The sequence below is a fragment of the Eleutherodactylus coqui genome, chromosome 5 (assembly GCF_035609145.1).
Source record: "Eleutherodactylus coqui strain aEleCoq1 chromosome 5, aEleCoq1.hap1, whole genome shotgun sequence".
NCBI classification, from domain to species: Eukaryota; Metazoa; Chordata; class Amphibia; order Anura; family Eleutherodactylidae; genus Eleutherodactylus; species Eleutherodactylus coqui.
In genome coordinates, this window is record NC_089841.1 from 206,983,691 (window position 1) to 207,001,404 (window position 17,714).

Below are 17,714 nucleotides of genomic sequence, written 5' to 3' on the forward strand. Positions count from 1 at the left end.
ATATATGGGAAGCTCTCAGCACAGCCTCTGTATATACTGGCCGGTGATATATATGGGAAGCTCTCCGCACAGCCTCTGTATATACTGGCTGGTGATATATATATGGGAAGCTCTCCGCACAGCCTCTGTATATACTGGCTGGTGATATATATGTGAAGCCCTCCGCACAGCCTCTGTATATACTGGCTGGTGATATATATGGGAAGCTCTCCGCACAGCCTCTGTATATACTGGCTGGTGATACATATGGGAAGCCCTCCGCACAGCCTCTGTATATACTGACTGGTGATATATATGGGAAGCCCTCCGCACAGCCTCCTCCTCTCATGCTGCTAATTTATGCCACAGACATAGTGAGGTATTTGTCTCTCAGTCTCCTCAGAGCTGAGGAGGTGACAATCCTCTCAGAGCTGCGCTGACTGCAGCCCCAGCCTCGCTCTCACAGCAGCAGCAGCAGCCTCCACACTGCCCCCATCCTCGGAGATACAGCTCCAGCAGCCTCCATACTGCCGACATCCCGGGAGAGACGGCTTCCTGCAGCCCCAGCATCCAGACCCCTGGAAGGAGGGAGGGGATAGGCGGGGGAGGAGGAGAGACAAGAGATGCATCTTGTAGGCTCCTGGTAGCAGCCTTCGCCCCTTCTTGTGATCTCTCCAGCCTAGGTGCATGTTCGGCTGCCAGTGCACCCACCACACGGGGACTATGAAAATGATTCGCCTGAGGACTCCCAGCATGAGATCCCTGAACCTGGAGATGAGATGCACCGTGCGCCTGCTGGACGACGCCGAGATCTCCTGCAATATTCAGGTACGGGGGAGGAGGATGCCGCCTCGGGCTGCCCAAAAGTTACACATTGCGGCTCTTGGGGAAGTTTATGTGGTGAGATGTGACGCGCAGGGAAAGTTGTGGCGCTGCATGCGGGCATGTATGTGGTGCTGAGGATGGGCGGGAGCGGGCGGCTGCGGAGAGCGGGCTGTGGGGACCCTTCTATTTACATCCGTATTCCCTACACGTGAGAGCTCCTCCAGGCGCCACCCTCCGTCTATGAGGAGGGGGTATCTACGAGCGGAGTGCAAGCGGTGAGGGGTCAATAACAATACATTGTACTCTTCATGGGAGTCACAAGATGCCAAGTGTACCATCTCCATGCCCTCAGGACCCAGCTGTGCATGATAGGAGCTTTATCTAGGTGGTACATACTAGTACCCTGGGCATCCTGTCAGTAAATGATAGTACCCCGGGTATCCAGTCAATAAATGATAGTACCCTGGGTACCCTGTCAGTAAATAATAGTACCCTGGGCATCCTGTCAGTAAATAATAGTACCCAGGGCATCCTGTCAGTAAATACTAGTACCCTGGGTATCCAGCCAGTAAATACTAGTACCCTGGGCATCCTGTCAGTAAATAATAGTACCCCGGGCATCCTGTCAGTAAATAATAGTACCCCGGGCATCCTGTCAGTAAATAATAGTACCCTGGGTATCCAGTCAGTCAATAATAGTACCCCGGGCATCCTGTCAGTCAATAATAGTATCCTGGGCATCCTGTCAGTAAATACTAGTACCCTGGGTATCCAGCCAGTAAATAATAGTACCCTGGGTATCCAGCCAGTAAATAATAGTACCCTGGGTATCCAGCCAGTAAATAATAGTACCCTGGGTATCCAGCCAGTAAATAATAGTACCCTGGGTATCCAGTCAGTAAATACTAGTACCCTGGGTATCCAGTCAGTAAATACTAGTACCCTGGGTATCCAGCCAGTAAATAATAGTACCCTGGGTATCCAGCCAGTAAATAATAGTACCATGGGTATCCAGCCAGTTAATACTAGTACCCTGGGTATCCAGTCAGTAAATACTAGTACCCTGGGTATCCAGTCAGTAAATACTAGTACCCTGGGTATCCAGTCAGTCAATAATAGTATCCTGGGCATCCTGTCAGTAAATACTAGTACCCTGGGTATCCAGCCAGTAAGCAATGGTATCCTGGGCATGCAGTCAGTAAATAATAGTATCACAGTTATCCAGTCAGTACATAATAGTATGCCGGGCAACCACTCAGTAAATAATAGGATCCTGGGTTTCCAGTCTTTAAGTAATAGCATCCCGGTTATCCGGTCAGTAAATAGTAGTATCCTGGGCACCCAGTCAGTAAGTACTAGGATCCCAGGTATTCAGTCAGTATAGTATCCATGGTATCCAGTCATTATATAATAATATATCGGTTATCCAGTCCGTAAATAATAGTATCCCTGGCATCTAATCAGTAAGTAATAGCATTCTGGTTATCCAGTCAGTAAATAATAGTATCCCTGGCAACCAGTCAGTAATTAATAGTATCCCGGGCATCCAGTCAGTAATTAATAGTATCCCGGGCATCCAGTCAGTAATTAATAGTATCCCGGGCATCCAGTCAGTAAATAATAGTATCCCGGGCATCCAGTCAGTAAATAATAGCATCCCAGTGTCTAATGAGTAAATAATAATAGTATCCCAGGGATCTAGTGAGTAAATAGTTGTATCCGGGGTATTTATGGAGTTATTAATAGTATCCTGGGTATTTATTGAGTAAATATGAGTATCCTGGGAAAATAGTGAGTAAATAATAGTATCCAGGGTACCTAGTGAGTTAATAACAGTGTTCCGATTACCTAGTGAGAAAATAATAGTATCCGTGGTAACTAGTGAGTAAGTATAATAGTATTTCAGGTACCTAGTAAGTAATAGTATCCATGGTAACTAACATAGTATATGTTCATCCATTGTTGATCTAGAGGAAGGCAACCCCCCCCCTAATTAGGTAGAAGCCAATTTTCACGTGTGATATGCGATGAATAGAGTCAATGAAAGTCAATGGACTTTCATTGATCCACGTACACCGTTGTGTGGTCACAGCGTATTGATACACAAGAGAAATACATCCCAGCGTGCACTATTTCTCTGCGTATTATACACGGCCCTTGAATGGACTGCATATGATACACTGTCCATACGCAATACATTGCATTACCATGCATATCCTCACTCTGAACACAGCAGGGAATTAAAAAAATATCACACTGCGCATTTGTGGGAGAGCGTATGAGCTGTAATGTATAAAACGCTACAGGAGACCTGCAGCATTTTACACATACGGCCGCGGGCATAGGCCCTTAAGGGGAAAAAAATCCTTCCTGACTTCAATCTGACAATCTGAATAATCCCCGGATCACCGACCCTTGTGAAGTCATTAATGATTATAACATATAATATTGTATCACACAAGAAACCTGTTCGGGCCCCTCTTGTAGTCTTTTATCAAATTCACCATCACCACATCCTCAGGCGGAGAGTTTTATATAGTCTCACTGCTCTTACTGTAAAGAACCCGCTTCTATGTCGGTGTAGAAACCTTCTTTCCTCTTGTCGCAGAGGGCGCCCCCTTGTTACAGTCCTTGGTATAATAGATGATGGGAGAGATCTCTGTATTGTCCCCTGGTATATTTATACATAGTTATTTGGTCGCCCCTCAGCCATCTTTTTTCTAAACTAAATAATCCTAATTTTGATCACCTCTCTGGGTATTGTAGTCCACCATTCCATCTATTACTTTAGTTGCCCACCTTTGTACCCGCTCAAGCTCTGATAGGTCCTTTTTGAGTACCGGTGCCCAAAACTGTCCACAATATTCCATGCATGGTCTGACCGGTGACTTGTAAAGAGGAAGAACAATGTTCTCATCATGTGCCCCATGACATCTTGATGTACACCATGATCCTATTTGCCTTGGCAGCAGCTGCCTGACACTGGTTGCTCCACTTAAGCTTACAGTTAACTAATATCCCCAAGTCCTTTTCCATGTCAGTGTTTCCCATTTAGTGACATGTATTTCCTCTGCCCATGTTCATAACCTTACATTTATCGGTGTTAAACCTCATTTGCCCCAACTTTTCCAGATCCTCTTACAACCTTTTTGCATCCTCTATAGGCCGCCTGCAGACGGGCGGGTCGGATCCGGCGGCAAGAATTCTCGCCGCGGGACCCGACCCCAGCGCCTGCAGGGACGAGCGCGTACTCACCCGCGCCTGGCGGCCCCGGCTCTTTCATGTGCCGGCTGCCGGGCAGCCGGCGCATGCGCAGACCAGAGCCGGCAGCCGGATGAGTGACGTTTCTGTGCGAGGCTCTGCGAGCTCCGCACAGAAATAGGACATGCCGCGGTTTGTTTGCCGCGCGACATTTCGCGCGGCCAAACCGCGGCCGTCTGCATAGGAGTGCGTATTGTAATGCACTCCTATGCAGGCTTTCAATGGTGGAAATCCCGCGGAAAATCCCGCCGCGGGATTTCCGCCCGTGTGCAGGCGGCCATAGTGTTAATTTCTTTCCATAGTTTTGTGTCATCTGCAAATATTGATACTTTACTGTACAATCCCAGTAATCGGCCATTTACACTGGACGATTATCGCTCAAAATTTGTTTAAAAAAAATCACTCACTATTAGTTCACAGGTTCCTATTGGTGAGCATAAAAAACATGGCTGGATCGCGGTCTTGCCGTTCCGTGTAAACTCTCCTCGGCTAGATCCAGCGGTGAAGTCTGTCAGTGTAAACGCTCTGCAGGAACGCTGACTACCTTAGTGGTGACGTCAGCACTCCTGCATTTACCCGACTCCTGTCCTATGTAATAGAGCGATTAGTATATATAATAGTATCCCAGGTATCTAGTGAGTAAATAATAGCATCCCAGGTACCAAGTGAGTAAATACAGTAATAATAGTATCTCAGGTACCTAGAGAGTTAGGACTCATTTACACGACCATATCCGTAAAACGCTGTGCCTTTACCAGTCTGTGTGAGCCGGCAGAGACCGCATATGCGCAGTGTGACTCTTATTTTTACATTTAAATTCCCCGCTCTGTTTTACAGCGGGTCACGTATATATCGCCACCCCTATGCAATGGTATCCCGCTACCTAGTGAGTAAATAATAGTATCCCAGGTATCCAATGAGTAAATGATTGCATCCCGGTACCTGCTAAGTAAATAATGGGTTAATTTTTTTATCCTTCTACTCTACAGCCTGCCATAAAACAACCCACTTCTACTCATAGTCTCACAAGTGGAAGATGTATATTCAGTGCCAGAAATGGGATTGGATCCCATCATAGGAAAGCAGGATAACTTTTTCCGGTTGTTTTTTCTCAGTTTCTTTGCTATGATGTAATAATTTTGCACCTCCACCCTGAAACCATCAGCATGCAGGCTGCTTTATGGCTGGTTTTGTTGCTGGAGAACAGGGCTAAAACATAACTGTCAATGATGTTTTTTTCGACAAAAATAAGTTGTTTTTTTTCTCCCACGTGTCACTCCAAAAGTGCCAGGAGGGGAGGATTACTCCCTGAAGTGTCCTGCCTTCTGTCCATAAGCTGCTGCACGGATGTATTGTCCTGCCTTCTGTTTATGAGCTGCTGCACAACTGTATTGTCCTGCCTTCTGTCCATGAGCTGCTACACGGCTGTATTGTCCTGCCTTCTGTCCCTGAGCTGCTCCACGGCTGTATTGTCCTGCCTTCTGTTTATGAGCTGCTCCACGGCTGTATTGTCCTGCCTTCTGTCCATGAGCTGCTACACGGCTGTATTGTCCTGCCTTCTGTCCCTGAGCTGCTCCATGGCTGTATTGTCCTGCCTTCTGTCCCTGAGCTGCTCCATGGCTGTATTGTCCTGCTTTCTGTCCATGAGCTGCTACACGGCTGTATTGTCCAGCCTTCTGTCCATGAGCTGCTACACAACTGTATTGTCCTGCCTTCTATCCATGAGCTGCTCTACAGCTGTATTGTCTTGCTTTCTGTCCATGAGCTGCTCTACAGCTGTATTGTCCTGCCTTCTGTCCATGAGCTGCTCCACAGCTGTATTGTTCTGCCTTCTGTCCATGAGCTGCTCCTTTGGTGTATTGTCCTGCCTTCTGTCCATGAGCTGTTCCATGGCTGTATTGTCCTGCCTTCTGTCCATGAGCTGCTCCATGGCTGTATTGTCCTGCCTTCTGTCCATGAGGTGCTCCTTGGCTGTATTGCCCTGCATTCTGTCCATGAGCGGCTCCACAGCTGTATTGTCCAGCCTTCTGTCCATGAGGTGCTCCACGGCTGTATTGTCCTGCCTTCTGTCCCTGAGCTGGTCCATGGCTCTATTGTCCTACCTTCTGTCCATGAGCTGGTCCATGGCTATATTGTCCTGCCTTCTGTCCATGAGCTGCTCCATGGCTGTATTTATTGTCCTGCCTTCTGTCCATGAGCTGCTCCATGGCTATATTGTCATGCCTTCTGTTCATGAGCAGCTCCACGGCTGTATTGCCCTGCCTTCTATCCATGAGCAGCTGTACGGCTGTATTGTCCTGCCTTCTGTCCATGAGGTGCTCCACGGCTGTATTGTCCTGCCTTCTGTCCATGAGCTGCTCCATGGCTGTATTGTCCTGCCTTCTGTCCATGAGCTGCTCCACGGCTGTAGTGTCCTGCCTTCTGTCCATGAGCTGCTCCACAGCTGTATTGTCCTGCTTTCTGTCCATAAGCTGCTCCATGGCTGTATTGTCCTGCCTTCTGTCCATAAGCTGCTCCACGGCTGTATTGTCCTGCCTTCTGTCCATGAGCTGCTCCACGGCTGTATTGTCCTGCCTTCTGTCCATGAGGAGCTCCATGGCTGTATTGTCCTGCCTTCTGTCCCTGAGCTGCTCCACGGCTGTATTGTCCTGCCTTTTGTCCATGAGCTGCTACACGGCTGTATTGTCCAGCCTTCTGTCCATAAGCTGCTCCACGGCTGTATTGTCCTGCCTTCTGTCCATGAGCTGCTCCACGGCTGTATTGTCCTGCCTTCTGTCCATGAGGTGCTCCATGGCTGTATTGTCCTGCCTTCTGTCCATAAGCTGCTCCACGGCTGTATTGTCCTGCCTTCTGTCCATGAGCTGCTCCACGGCTGTATTGTCCTGCCTTCTGTCCATGAGCTGCTCCACGCCTGTGTTGTCCTGCCTTCTGTCCATGAGGTGCTCCATGGCTGTATTGTCCTGCCTTCTGTCCATAAGCTGCTCCACGGCTGTATTGTCCTGCCTTCTGTCGATGAGCTGCTCCACAGCTGTATTGTCCTGCCTTTTGTTTATGAGCTGCTGCACAAGTGTATTGTCCTGCCTTCTGTCCATAAGCTGCTCCACGGCTGTATTGTCCTGCCTTCTGTCCATGAGCTGCTACACGGCTGTATTGTCCAGCCTTCTGTCCATGAGCTGCTACACAACTGTATTGTCCTGCCTTCTGTCCATGAGCTGCTCTACAGCTGTATTGTCTTGCCTTCTGTCCATGAGCTGCTCTACAGCTGTATTGTCCTGCCTTCTGTCCATGAGGTGCTCCACAGCTGTATTGTTCTGCCTTCTGTCCATGAGCTGCTCCATTGGTGTATTGTCCTGCCTTCTGTCCATGAGCTATTCCATGGCTGTATTGTCCTGCCTTCTGTCCATGAGCTGCTCCATGGCTGTATTGTCCTGCCTTCTGTCCATGAGGTGCTCCTTGGCTGTATTGTCCTGCATTCTGTCCATGAGCGGCTCCACGGCTGTATTGTCCTGCCTTCTGTCCATGAGGTGCTCCACGGCTGTATTGTCCTGCCTTCTGTCCCTGAGTTGGTCCATGGCTGTATTGTCCTACCTTCTGTCCATGAGCTGCTCCACGGCTGTATTGTCCTGCCTTCTGTCCATGAGCTGCTCCATGGCTATATTGTCATGCCTTCTATTCATGAGCGGCTCCACGGCTGTATTGCCCTGCCTTCTATCCATGAGCGGCTCCACGGCTGTATTGTCCTGCCTTCTGTCCATGAGGTGCTCCACGGCTGTATTGTCCTGCCTTCTGTCCATGAGCTGCTCCACGGCTGTATTGTCCTGCCTTCTGTCCATGAGCTGCTCCACGGCTGTATTGTCCTGCTTTCTGTCCATAAGCTGCTCCATGGCTGTATTGTCCTGCCTTCTGTCCATGAGCAGCTCCATGGCTGTATTGTCCTGCCTTCTGTCCATAAGCTGCTCCACGGCTGTATTGTCCTGCCTTCTGTCCATGAGGTGCTCCATGGCTGTATTGTCCTGCCTTCTGTCCATGAGCTGCTCCACGGCTGTATTGTCCTGCCTTCTGTCCATGAGCTGCTTCATGGCTGTATTGTCCTGCCTTCTGTCCATGAGCTGCTCCATGGCTGTATTGTCCTGCCTTCTGTCCATGAGCTGCTCCACGGCTGTATTGTCCTGCCTTCTGTCCATGAGCTGCTCCACGGCTGTATTGTCTTGCCTTCTGTCCATGAGCTGCTCTACAGCTGTATTGTCCTGCCTTCTGTCCATGAGCTGCTCCACAGCTGTATTGTTCTGCCTTCTGTCCATGAGCTGCTCCATTGGTGTATTGTCCTGCCTTCTGTCCATGAGCTATTCCATGGCTGTATTGTCCTGCCTTCTGTCCATGAGCTGCTCCATGGCTGTATTGTCCTGCCTTCTGTCCATGAGGTGCTCCTTGGCTGTATTGTCCTGCATTCTGTCCATGAGCGGCTCCACGGCTGTATTGTCCTGCCTTCTGTCCATGAGCTGCTCCACGCCTGTGTTGTCCTGCCTTCTGTCCATGAGGTGCTCCATGGCTGTATTGTCCTGCCTTCTGTCCATAAGCTGCTCCACGGCTGTATTGTCCTGCCTTCTGTCGATGAGCTGCTCCACAGCTGTATTGTCCTGCCTTTTGTTTATGAGCTGCTGCACAAGTGTATTGTCCTGCCTTCTGTCCATAAGCTGCTCCACGGCTGTATTGTCCTGCCTTCTGTCCATGAGCTGCTACACGGCTGTATTGTCCAGCCTTCTGTCCATGAGCTGCTACACAACTGTATTGTCCTGCCTTCTGTCCATGAGCTGCTCTACAGCTGTATTGTCTTGCCTTCTGTCCATGAGCTGCTCTACAGCTGTATTGTCCTGCCTTCTGTCCATGAGGTGCTCCACAGCTGTATTGTTCTGCCTTCTGTCCATGAGCTGCTCCATTGGTGTATTGTCCTGCCTTCTGTCCATGAGCTATTCCATGGCTGTATTGTCCTGCCTTCTGTCCATGAGCTGCTCCATGGCTGTATTGTCCTGCCTTCTGTCCATGAGGTGCTCCTTGGCTGTATTGTCCTGCATTCTGTCCATGAGCGGCTCCACGGCTGTATTGTCCTGCCTTCTGTCCATGAGGTGCTCCACGGCTGTATTGTCCTGCCTTCTGTCCCTGAGTTGGTCCATGGCTGTATTGTCCTACCTTCTGTCCATGAGCTGCTCCACGGCTGTATTGTCCTGCCTTCTGTCCATGAGCTGCTCCATGGCTATATTGTCATGCCTTCTATTCATGAGCGGCTCCACGGCTGTATTGCCCTGCCTTCTATCCATGAGCGGCTCCACGGCTGTATTGTCCTGCCTTCTGTCCATGAGGTGCTCCACGGCTGTATTGTCCTGCCTTCTGTCCATGAGCTGCTCCACGGCTGTATTGTCCTGCCTTCTGTCCATGAGCTGCTCCACGGCTGTATTGTCCTGCTTTCTGTCCATAAGCTGCTCCATGGCTGTATTGTCCTGCCTTCTGTCCATGAGCAGCTCCATGGCTGTATTGTCCTGCCTTCTGTCCATAAGCTGCTCCACGGCTGTATTGTCCTGCCTTCTGTCCATGAGGTGCTCCATGGCTGTATTGTCCTGCCTTCTGTCCATGAGCTGCTCCACGGCTGTATTGTCCTGCCTTCTGTCCATGAGCTGCTTCATGGCTGTATTGTCCTGCCTTCTGTCCATGAGCTGCTCCATGGCTGTATTGTCCTGCCTTCTGTCCATGAGCTGCTCCACGGCTGTATTGTCCTGCCTTCTGTCCATGAGCTGCTCCACGGCTGTATTGTCTTGCCTTCTGTCCATGAGCTGCTCTACAGCTGTATTGTCCTGCCTTCTGTCCATGAGCTGCTCCACAGCTGTATTGTTCTGCCTTCTGTCCATGAGCTGCTCCATTGGTGTATTGTCCTGCCTTCTGTCCATGAGCTATTCCATGGCTGTATTGTCCTGCCTTCTGTCCATGAGCTGCTCCATGGCTGTATTGTCCTGCCTTCTGTCCATGAGGTGCTCCTTGGCTGTATTGTCCTGCATTCTGTCCATGAGCGGCTCCACGGCTGTATTGTCCTGCCTTCTGTCCATGAGGTGCTCCACGGCTGTATTGTCCTGCCTTCTGTCCCTGAGTTGGTCCATGGCTGTATTGTCCTACCTTCTGTCCATGAGCTGGTCCATGGCTATATTGTCCTGCTTTCTGTCCATGAGCTGCTCCATGGCTGTATTTATTGTCCTGCCTTCTGTCCATGAGCTGCTCCACAGCTGTATTGTCCTGCCTTCTGTTTATGAGCTGCTCCACGGCTGTATTGTCCTGCCTTCTGTCCATGAGCTGCTCCATGGCTATATTGTCATGCCTTCTATTCATGAGCGGCTCCACGGCTGTATTGCCCTGCCTTCTATCCATGAGCGGCTCCACGGCTGTATTGTCCTGCCTTCTGTCCATGAGGTGCTCCACGGCTGTATTGTCCTGCCTTCTGTCCATGAGCTGCTCCACGGCTGTATTGTCCTGCCTTCTGTCCATGAGCTGCTCCACGGCTGTATTGTCCTGCTTTCTGTCCATAAGCTGCTCCATGGCTGTATTGTCCTGCCTTCTGTCCATGAGCAGCTCCATGGCTGTATTGTCCTGCCTTCTGTCCATAAGCTGCTCCACGGCTGTATTGTCCTGCCTTCTGTCCATGAGGTGCTCCATGGCTGTATTGTCCTGCCTTCTGTCCATGAGCTGCTCCACGGCTGTATTGTCCTGCCTTCTGTCCATGAGCTGCTTCATGGCTGTATTGTCCTGCCTTCTGTCCATGAGCTGCTCCATGGCTGTATTGTCCTGCCTTCTGTCCATGAGCTGCTCCACGGCTGTATTGTCCTGCCTTCTGTCCATGAGCTGCTCCACGGCTGTATTGTCCTGCCTTCTGTTTATGAGCTGCTCCACAGCTGTATTGTCCTGCCTTCTGTCCATGAGCTGCTCCATGGCTATATTGTCATGCCTTCTGTTCATGAGCGGCTCCACGGCTGTATTGCCCTGCCTTCTATCCATGAGCTGCTCCACGGCTGTATTGTCCTGCCTTCTGTTCATTAGCTGCTCCATGGCTGTATTGTCCTGCCTTCTGTCCATGAGCTGCTCCATGGCTGTATTGTCCTGCCTTCTGTCCATGAGCTGCTCCACGGCTGTATTGTCCTGCCTTCTGTCCATGAGCTGCTCCACGGCTGTATTGTCCTGCTTTCTGTCCATAAGCTGCTCCATGGCTGTATTGTCCTGCCTTCTGTCCATAAGCTGCTCCACGGCTGTATTGTCCTGCCTTCTGTCCATGAGGTGCTCCATGGCTGTATTGTCCTGCCTTCTGTCCATGAGCTGCTCCACGGCTGTATTGTCCTGCCTTCTGTCCATGAGCTGCTCCATGGCTGTATTGTCCTGCCTTCTGTCCATGAGCTTCTCCACGGCTGTATTGTCCTGCCTTCTGTCCATGAGGTGCTCCACGGCTGTATTGTCCTGCCTTCTGTCCATGAGCTGCTCCATGGCCATACTGGTCTAGTAATTGGAAGCGATGGCTAAATGGACAGAGTCTCACCCTCAAGGCACTCCTGGAGCAGCGTATGGAGATGGTGATAATAACATCGTGGACACAGATATATCTTAGTTCTGGCCAATTACTGACAGACTCCACCTTTTAAGTAACATCCACCTGCACCATTTTGAAACGAAAAAAAATGACAAAAAAGCATCGAAAACCTTTGTGTGAATCCAGCCTAATATTAATTAAAATCATCAGAGATTTAAAAAGACTGACCAAGAGTTAAAAATAAAAAGCAACAAATGTAAAAAAACAACAACCCCCCCCACCTCCCACATTACTCATCTCTTCTTCAGTCCCCCTGCTGATCCAGCATAGATAGGGCTCACGTCCAATACCGTGCTTTCACCGCGTATTATGCATACGTTGCACGGCTGTGTGATACACTGTGAATGAAGTCAATGTTATTATTCGGTGTGAAGTATGAAGTGTTAGGCAGGGTTCACACGTGGCGTATTCCCATCAGAAATCTCGCGGTTTGGCCGCAGCAAAAACCGCGAGAATTCCGCCGAGAGAACCGCCGCAGTTTCAGCTGTGGCGGCTTTGAAGCGGCCCGGCCGCTTGCTTTTCCGTTGCGGCCGGCTTTCCCATAGAGGAGAGCGCGGCCGTGACATAAATAATCAAAAAAAAGAAAGTAAAAAGACATGCTGCTTCTTTTGAAACCGCAGCCGCGGTTTCAACTGGATTTACCGCCGCGGATTGGCCGTCCCGTGTGGACGAGATTTCTGAGAAATCTCATCCTCATGGCTGGCTAATCCCGAGATTAGCGGCCGCGGGCGGTTTTGCCGCGGCAAAACCGCGTCAAATCTGCCCTGTGTGAACCCAGCCTTATTGTTTCTTAGGCTGGGTTCACACAGAGCTGATTTGTCGCGTTTTTTTCTGTTGCGGTTCTTCTGCGGCAAAACCGGTTCAAAGGTTAATTTGGGCTTGCGGATTTTGCTGCGGATTTTCGGGCGGAAAAATCCGCAAGCTTTTTTTCCCGCAGCGCTTTTTTACTTTTTGTCGCGTATTTGGTGCGGTTTTGACTGCGTCCATAGAGGTCTATGGACAAAAAAGCGCTACGGAAAAGACCAAAGAATGAACATGCTGCATCTTTTAAAACCGCGCCGCAGTTGCATTTCGGCACTGCGGCTGTGCGGAAAAAATCCGTCCTGTGAGAACAGCTGTTTGGCAAATCTCATTTGTGCTGCATTGCACTGCAAACGCAGCGGTTTTGCCGCAGTGCAGATATGCAACGGCAATCCGCGGCAAAACCGCGGCAAATCAGCCCTGTGTGAACCCAGCCTAAGGGCGCCCACCCACTGGCGTTTGCGATTTTCGTGCGTGAAAAACGCAGCGTTTTCGTCGCGTTTTTCGCGGCATTTTCGCGGCTTTTTGCGTTAATTTACATTGACAATCATGGGTGCATGAAGAGAAAAATAAGGACACATATGCAACTGACAGTTCCTATGTTAAAAATTGCAACGGACTGAAACAAAAAACGCCAGTGGACAGGAGTACATTCAAAACTAATTGCTCTTGAGAAAAAACGCAAAACGCAAAGGAAAAAAAATCGCCAGCTGGTGGGTGCCCTTATTGTGCATAATGTACGGTATTATTAATCCAAGGATAAATAGCACCAGGTGATTCTACCATAACAGTTGAATTGTTTATTTGTTATTATAACTCATTTTTATATGTTTGTTAATAAGTAAATATTGCACATTATTGTAACTGTTCTGCTGCCATCCAATCCTTTGTTTCCGTGGGAGGTAAGTTGCTGGTGTTGAACATGCATGTGTATGAGGGAGTCGGGGAGAATAGCTGCAGAACAAACCAGTGTTTGGCGGATAGCTGCCTAAGGTGTGCGGTCACCTTTAGGGTATTTTTGTTATGAATGTCCTTTGCCTTAGGGGTTACGTTACGACACCTCGAGGGGGGGGGGGGGGGGGGGGGGGAATTCCCCCCCCCCACTTAACTACATGTATTTTGGAGGGACCATCGTTTTTGCAATAGAGTTTAGTTAAGAATTTGCACCATTTGTCTTCTGCAGCTTCTACATATCACTGTTAATAGAGACTGCAGTCTAAAGGCCCTTTCAAATGGGCAGAATTTTTCTGCATTCTGCACCTTAATTTGCACTGCAAATTCTGGTGAAATGGTATTTGGGTTCTTACGACCGTTTTGATCCAATTGTGTGTATGCGTAAAGTAAATTATGATGGATTCCAGGGACTCATGTAAGCGAAAACATTGAGCACCGGACGATATTATGGCGCTACGGTTTATAAATAGCGCAGATGAAAAGTTACACTTAGCAGCTAATAAATGACACTTAGCATCACTTCCATTTTGATAAATGTGCCCGGGATAATGGCGGCCCCTGCTGACCGTTTTGGGATTGTTGTGCGCGCCATTCTGAATACAAAAAAGCCTTTTCACAGTAGCAGTGAGTTCCTCTGATTACAATATTCCACCTTTATGGATTGACTTATGGCAGCTGTAGAACGTGAGCCGCAGTCTCCTTCCCATGTTATTGCCGTTGGCAAGAGTGAAGCTGTGCCAGTAAAGCAAAATGGAGTGGGCAGGGTGGCATGTAATATAAGTTAAACAAGTATGTTAATGGAAAAGTTTCCGACAAGTTTCTTTCAACTTGTCCAATCCAAATCTAATAAAGTAGTGGGAGACCGCGCATCCAGCAAGTAAAGACATCTTATAGTCCACCACTGGCAACGTTTCCACTCCGATGAGCCTTCCTTAAGCCAGTCTTGGGAAAGGTTCTCAGGATTTCCCTAGTGCTGTGCATGTGATTATTGTCAGTGGTGTCCTCTTTATAGGATATCCTTAAATCATGACCCGTTGGGGGTCGTGGGGACTGCGGTTTGGCAAACTCTGCACTAGATGGAGATCTTTTTTACTGAGTTTGTTAAACAGTAACAAAGAATAAGATTTTTTTTTTGTGCTGTAATATTCTTTCCAAAGTAAACGCCTTTTTACACCGTTTGTGAATGATAATGCAACATGCTCTATTTTTGTGTGCATTTGCACACCAAAGACCCCTATAGAAGTCCGTTGGAGATGCTCAATATGTGCGCAAATGTGCAGTTCACTGCACAATCCTGTGGGTAAAAAGCACATCTGGAACTTACTAAGCTAAAGAGCCTTTAAAATCACAGTGCGATTGGTCCTTGTGCCCATATGAACTAGCCCTGCGAGCAGAAAAGGTATAGTAATATGTGCCGAAATGCGCTAAAAAGCGCATAGTTCACTGCGCAAATGCGTATGGGGGATTAACCCATAGCAGGGAGAGAGAGAGTGGGGCTATGGGGGATTAAGCCATAGCAGGGAGAGAGAGTGAGGCTATGGGGGATTAACCCATAGCAGGGAGAGAGAGAGAGCGGGGCTATTGGGGATTTAGCCATAGCAGGGAGAGAGAGAGAGTGGGGCTATTGGGGATTAAGCCATAGCAGGGAGAGAGTGGGGCTATGGGGGATTAACCCATAGCAGGGAGAGAGCGGGGCTATTGGTGATTTAGCCATAGCAGGGAGAGAGAGAGTGGGGCTATTGGGGATTAAGCCATAGCAGGGAGAGAGAGTGGGGGTATGGGGGATTAACCCATAGCAAGGAGAGAGAGAGCGGGGCTATTGGGGATTTAGCCATAGCAGGGAGAGAGAGAGTGGGGCTATTGGGTATTAAGCCATAGCAGGGAGAGAGAGAGTGGGGCTATTGGGGATTAACCCATAGCAGGGAGAGAGCGGGGCTATTGGGGATTTAGCCATAGCAGGGAGAGAGAGAGTGGGGCTATTGGGGATTAAGCCATAGCAGGGAGAGAGAGAGTGGGGCTATGGGGGATTAACCCATAGCAGGGAGAGAGCGGGGCTATTGGGGATTTAGCCATAGCAGGGAGAGAGAGAGTGGGGCTATTGGGGATTAAGCCATAGCAGGGAGAGAGAGTGGGGGTATGGGGGATTAACCCATAGCAGGGAGAGAGAGAGCGGGGCTATTGGGGATTTAGCCATAGCAGGGAGAGAGAGAGTGGGGCTATTGGGGATTAAGCCATAGCAGGGAGAGAGAGTGGGGCTATGGGGGATTAACCCATAGCAGGGAGAGAGAGTGGGGCTATGGGGGATTAACCCATAGCAGGGAGAGAGAGAGCGGGGCTATTGGGGATTAAGCCATAGCAGGGAGAGAGAGAGTGGGGCTATGGGGGATTAACCCATAGCAGGGAGAGAGAGTGGGGCTATGGGGGATTAACCCATAGCAGGGAGAGAGAGCGGGGCTATGGGGGATTAACCCATAGCAGGGAGAGAGAGAGCGGGGCTATTGGGGATTTAGCCATAGCAGGGAGAGGGAGCGCAGGGCGGTGGGGGATTAAGCCATATCAGGGAGAGAGGGAGCGGGGCTGTGGCTTAATTCCCCATAGTCCTGCTCTCTCTCTCCCTTCTATGGGGAACTCCCAAAGTCGTACGGGGCTTCATCTCTCTTTCCTCCCAGTGAATGCGCGATTTTCATGCACAGGAAGATAAAGTTTTCTGCGTCTGTTGGAAGGAGCCCTAAGACTCAGTTGATATTTGCATTGCAGGCTTCAGTTTGGAGCTTAAATTGCAAATCCCTTTGCATTTGGCAGGAATGCTAAATACTTTTGTATAAAAAAAAGAGTACTGGTTACCAATGCCGATGTCACATCGAGAAAACTTTTCTCTTTTTTATACAAGATAATTTAGTATTAATGAGGTTTTTCTGGCTAACACGGTACCACACTATTTTGGCTCTACATTTGTCAGGAAGTATGGTTTTTACGGACTTCTACAAACCATGAATAAATGTGACAGACCCCATTAAAAGTGACTAGAATGCCTCCCACAACGGATCCGTCCTTGCATCGCAGTTTACATTATAAACCACAACTCTAATGCATTGTCACATGTCCTGAATACAGACATGTTAGAGTATGTCCAAACGGCGTATATTTTGCACCAAAAATGCTTCGAATACGCGGCCCATTGATTTGTAATAGGAAACTGTGTCCCTGTCGTCACGACGCATTTTTTTCTCCCAACGTGTATTCAAAGTACATATCATAGGGAAACAAGAAATCGCATGTCACTTTAACTTTAAGTCTCGGCTTTTGGCTTTGCAATTATATTGGACTTCAGAATGCATGCTGCAAGGTTTGGACATGTATTTTGATGCGTAAAAATCAAGAGTTGGCAGGGGCGTGCTTTAACCCTTTCCAATCCAATTTGTATCCTGGTTTTCCTAGGGGGCTTACTCTTTTTCTGCTGTTCTACAACGGCGCTATCTGCTGGCTAAAGCCAGTACTGCATGAGGTGACACATTGGATAGGCTCCGACAGCAGAGAGGCGGGCAATATACAGTAAGAGAACCCCGACGGACGTCTACCAACATCGGAGCTGTACAACCTTAAATCATAATGTCGTCAGAGGTCAGACAGTGGATCGGAAAGGGTTAATGTGTATTTATTAAGCCCTGTCAAATACGCCTTGTGAACACACCCTTACAGAGTCAGCAGTATTTCATGTGTATTTGCTGTCATTGGTTTCATTTTTGCTACAGTGAATACAGATCTTTTTTATATTACCGCATCACAGTCTGCAAAACACGGACCAAATACGGAGTAAACATACGCTGGTCTGAACACGGCCTCATGGGGGCAAGCAGGTGTCTGAAGATAAGTGCTTCCTACAGATGACAAGCAGAGGGTTTACTCGGTGTTAATCTCTGTAATTTCTGTTCCTTGGGTGACATAAGGCTTTGAGTCACACATCACGGTGTCTGTAAGAACTCGTACTATTACTATTTGGAGACACATCTTCCAGCTGACACCACAGCCACAAGACTAATATTATACAAACACACATCACTGATCGTCTCCTAAGGGATCCGTAAGGATACATTAAATTAAGGCAGTTTTCTTAAAATCTAGTTGCACATAAGTGTCCTTAACCCATCTACATCTATACTGTACTGTAGTCACCGGGCAAAGCGTGTTAGGTAGACCGAAGGCCCGAGGGTCTAGGCTGTGTAGGGGACCTCTTTTTCAGCTTGTGTAGAGCTTGTTGACCAGTAGATGCTTCTAT

The 17,714-nt window shown here is 48.8% G+C and overlaps 1 protein-coding gene across 3 annotated transcripts in view; it reads left to right on the forward strand.

The window, feature by feature from the left end:
- Window positions 1–451: 451 nt before the first annotated feature.
- The window catches only part of FRMD3 (FERM domain containing 3), a 146,055-nt gene continuing 128,792 nt past the window's right edge, over window positions 452–17,714 (forward strand). For all 3 annotated transcript variants that reach the window (XM_066604126.1, XM_066604128.1, XM_066604127.1), the window contains exon 1: window positions 452–807. In XM_066604126.1, coding sequence (XP_066460223.1) covers window positions 667–807 — 141 coding nt within the window. In that variant the 5' untranslated portion in view covers window positions 452–666. The remainder of the gene's footprint in view (window positions 808–17,714) is intronic.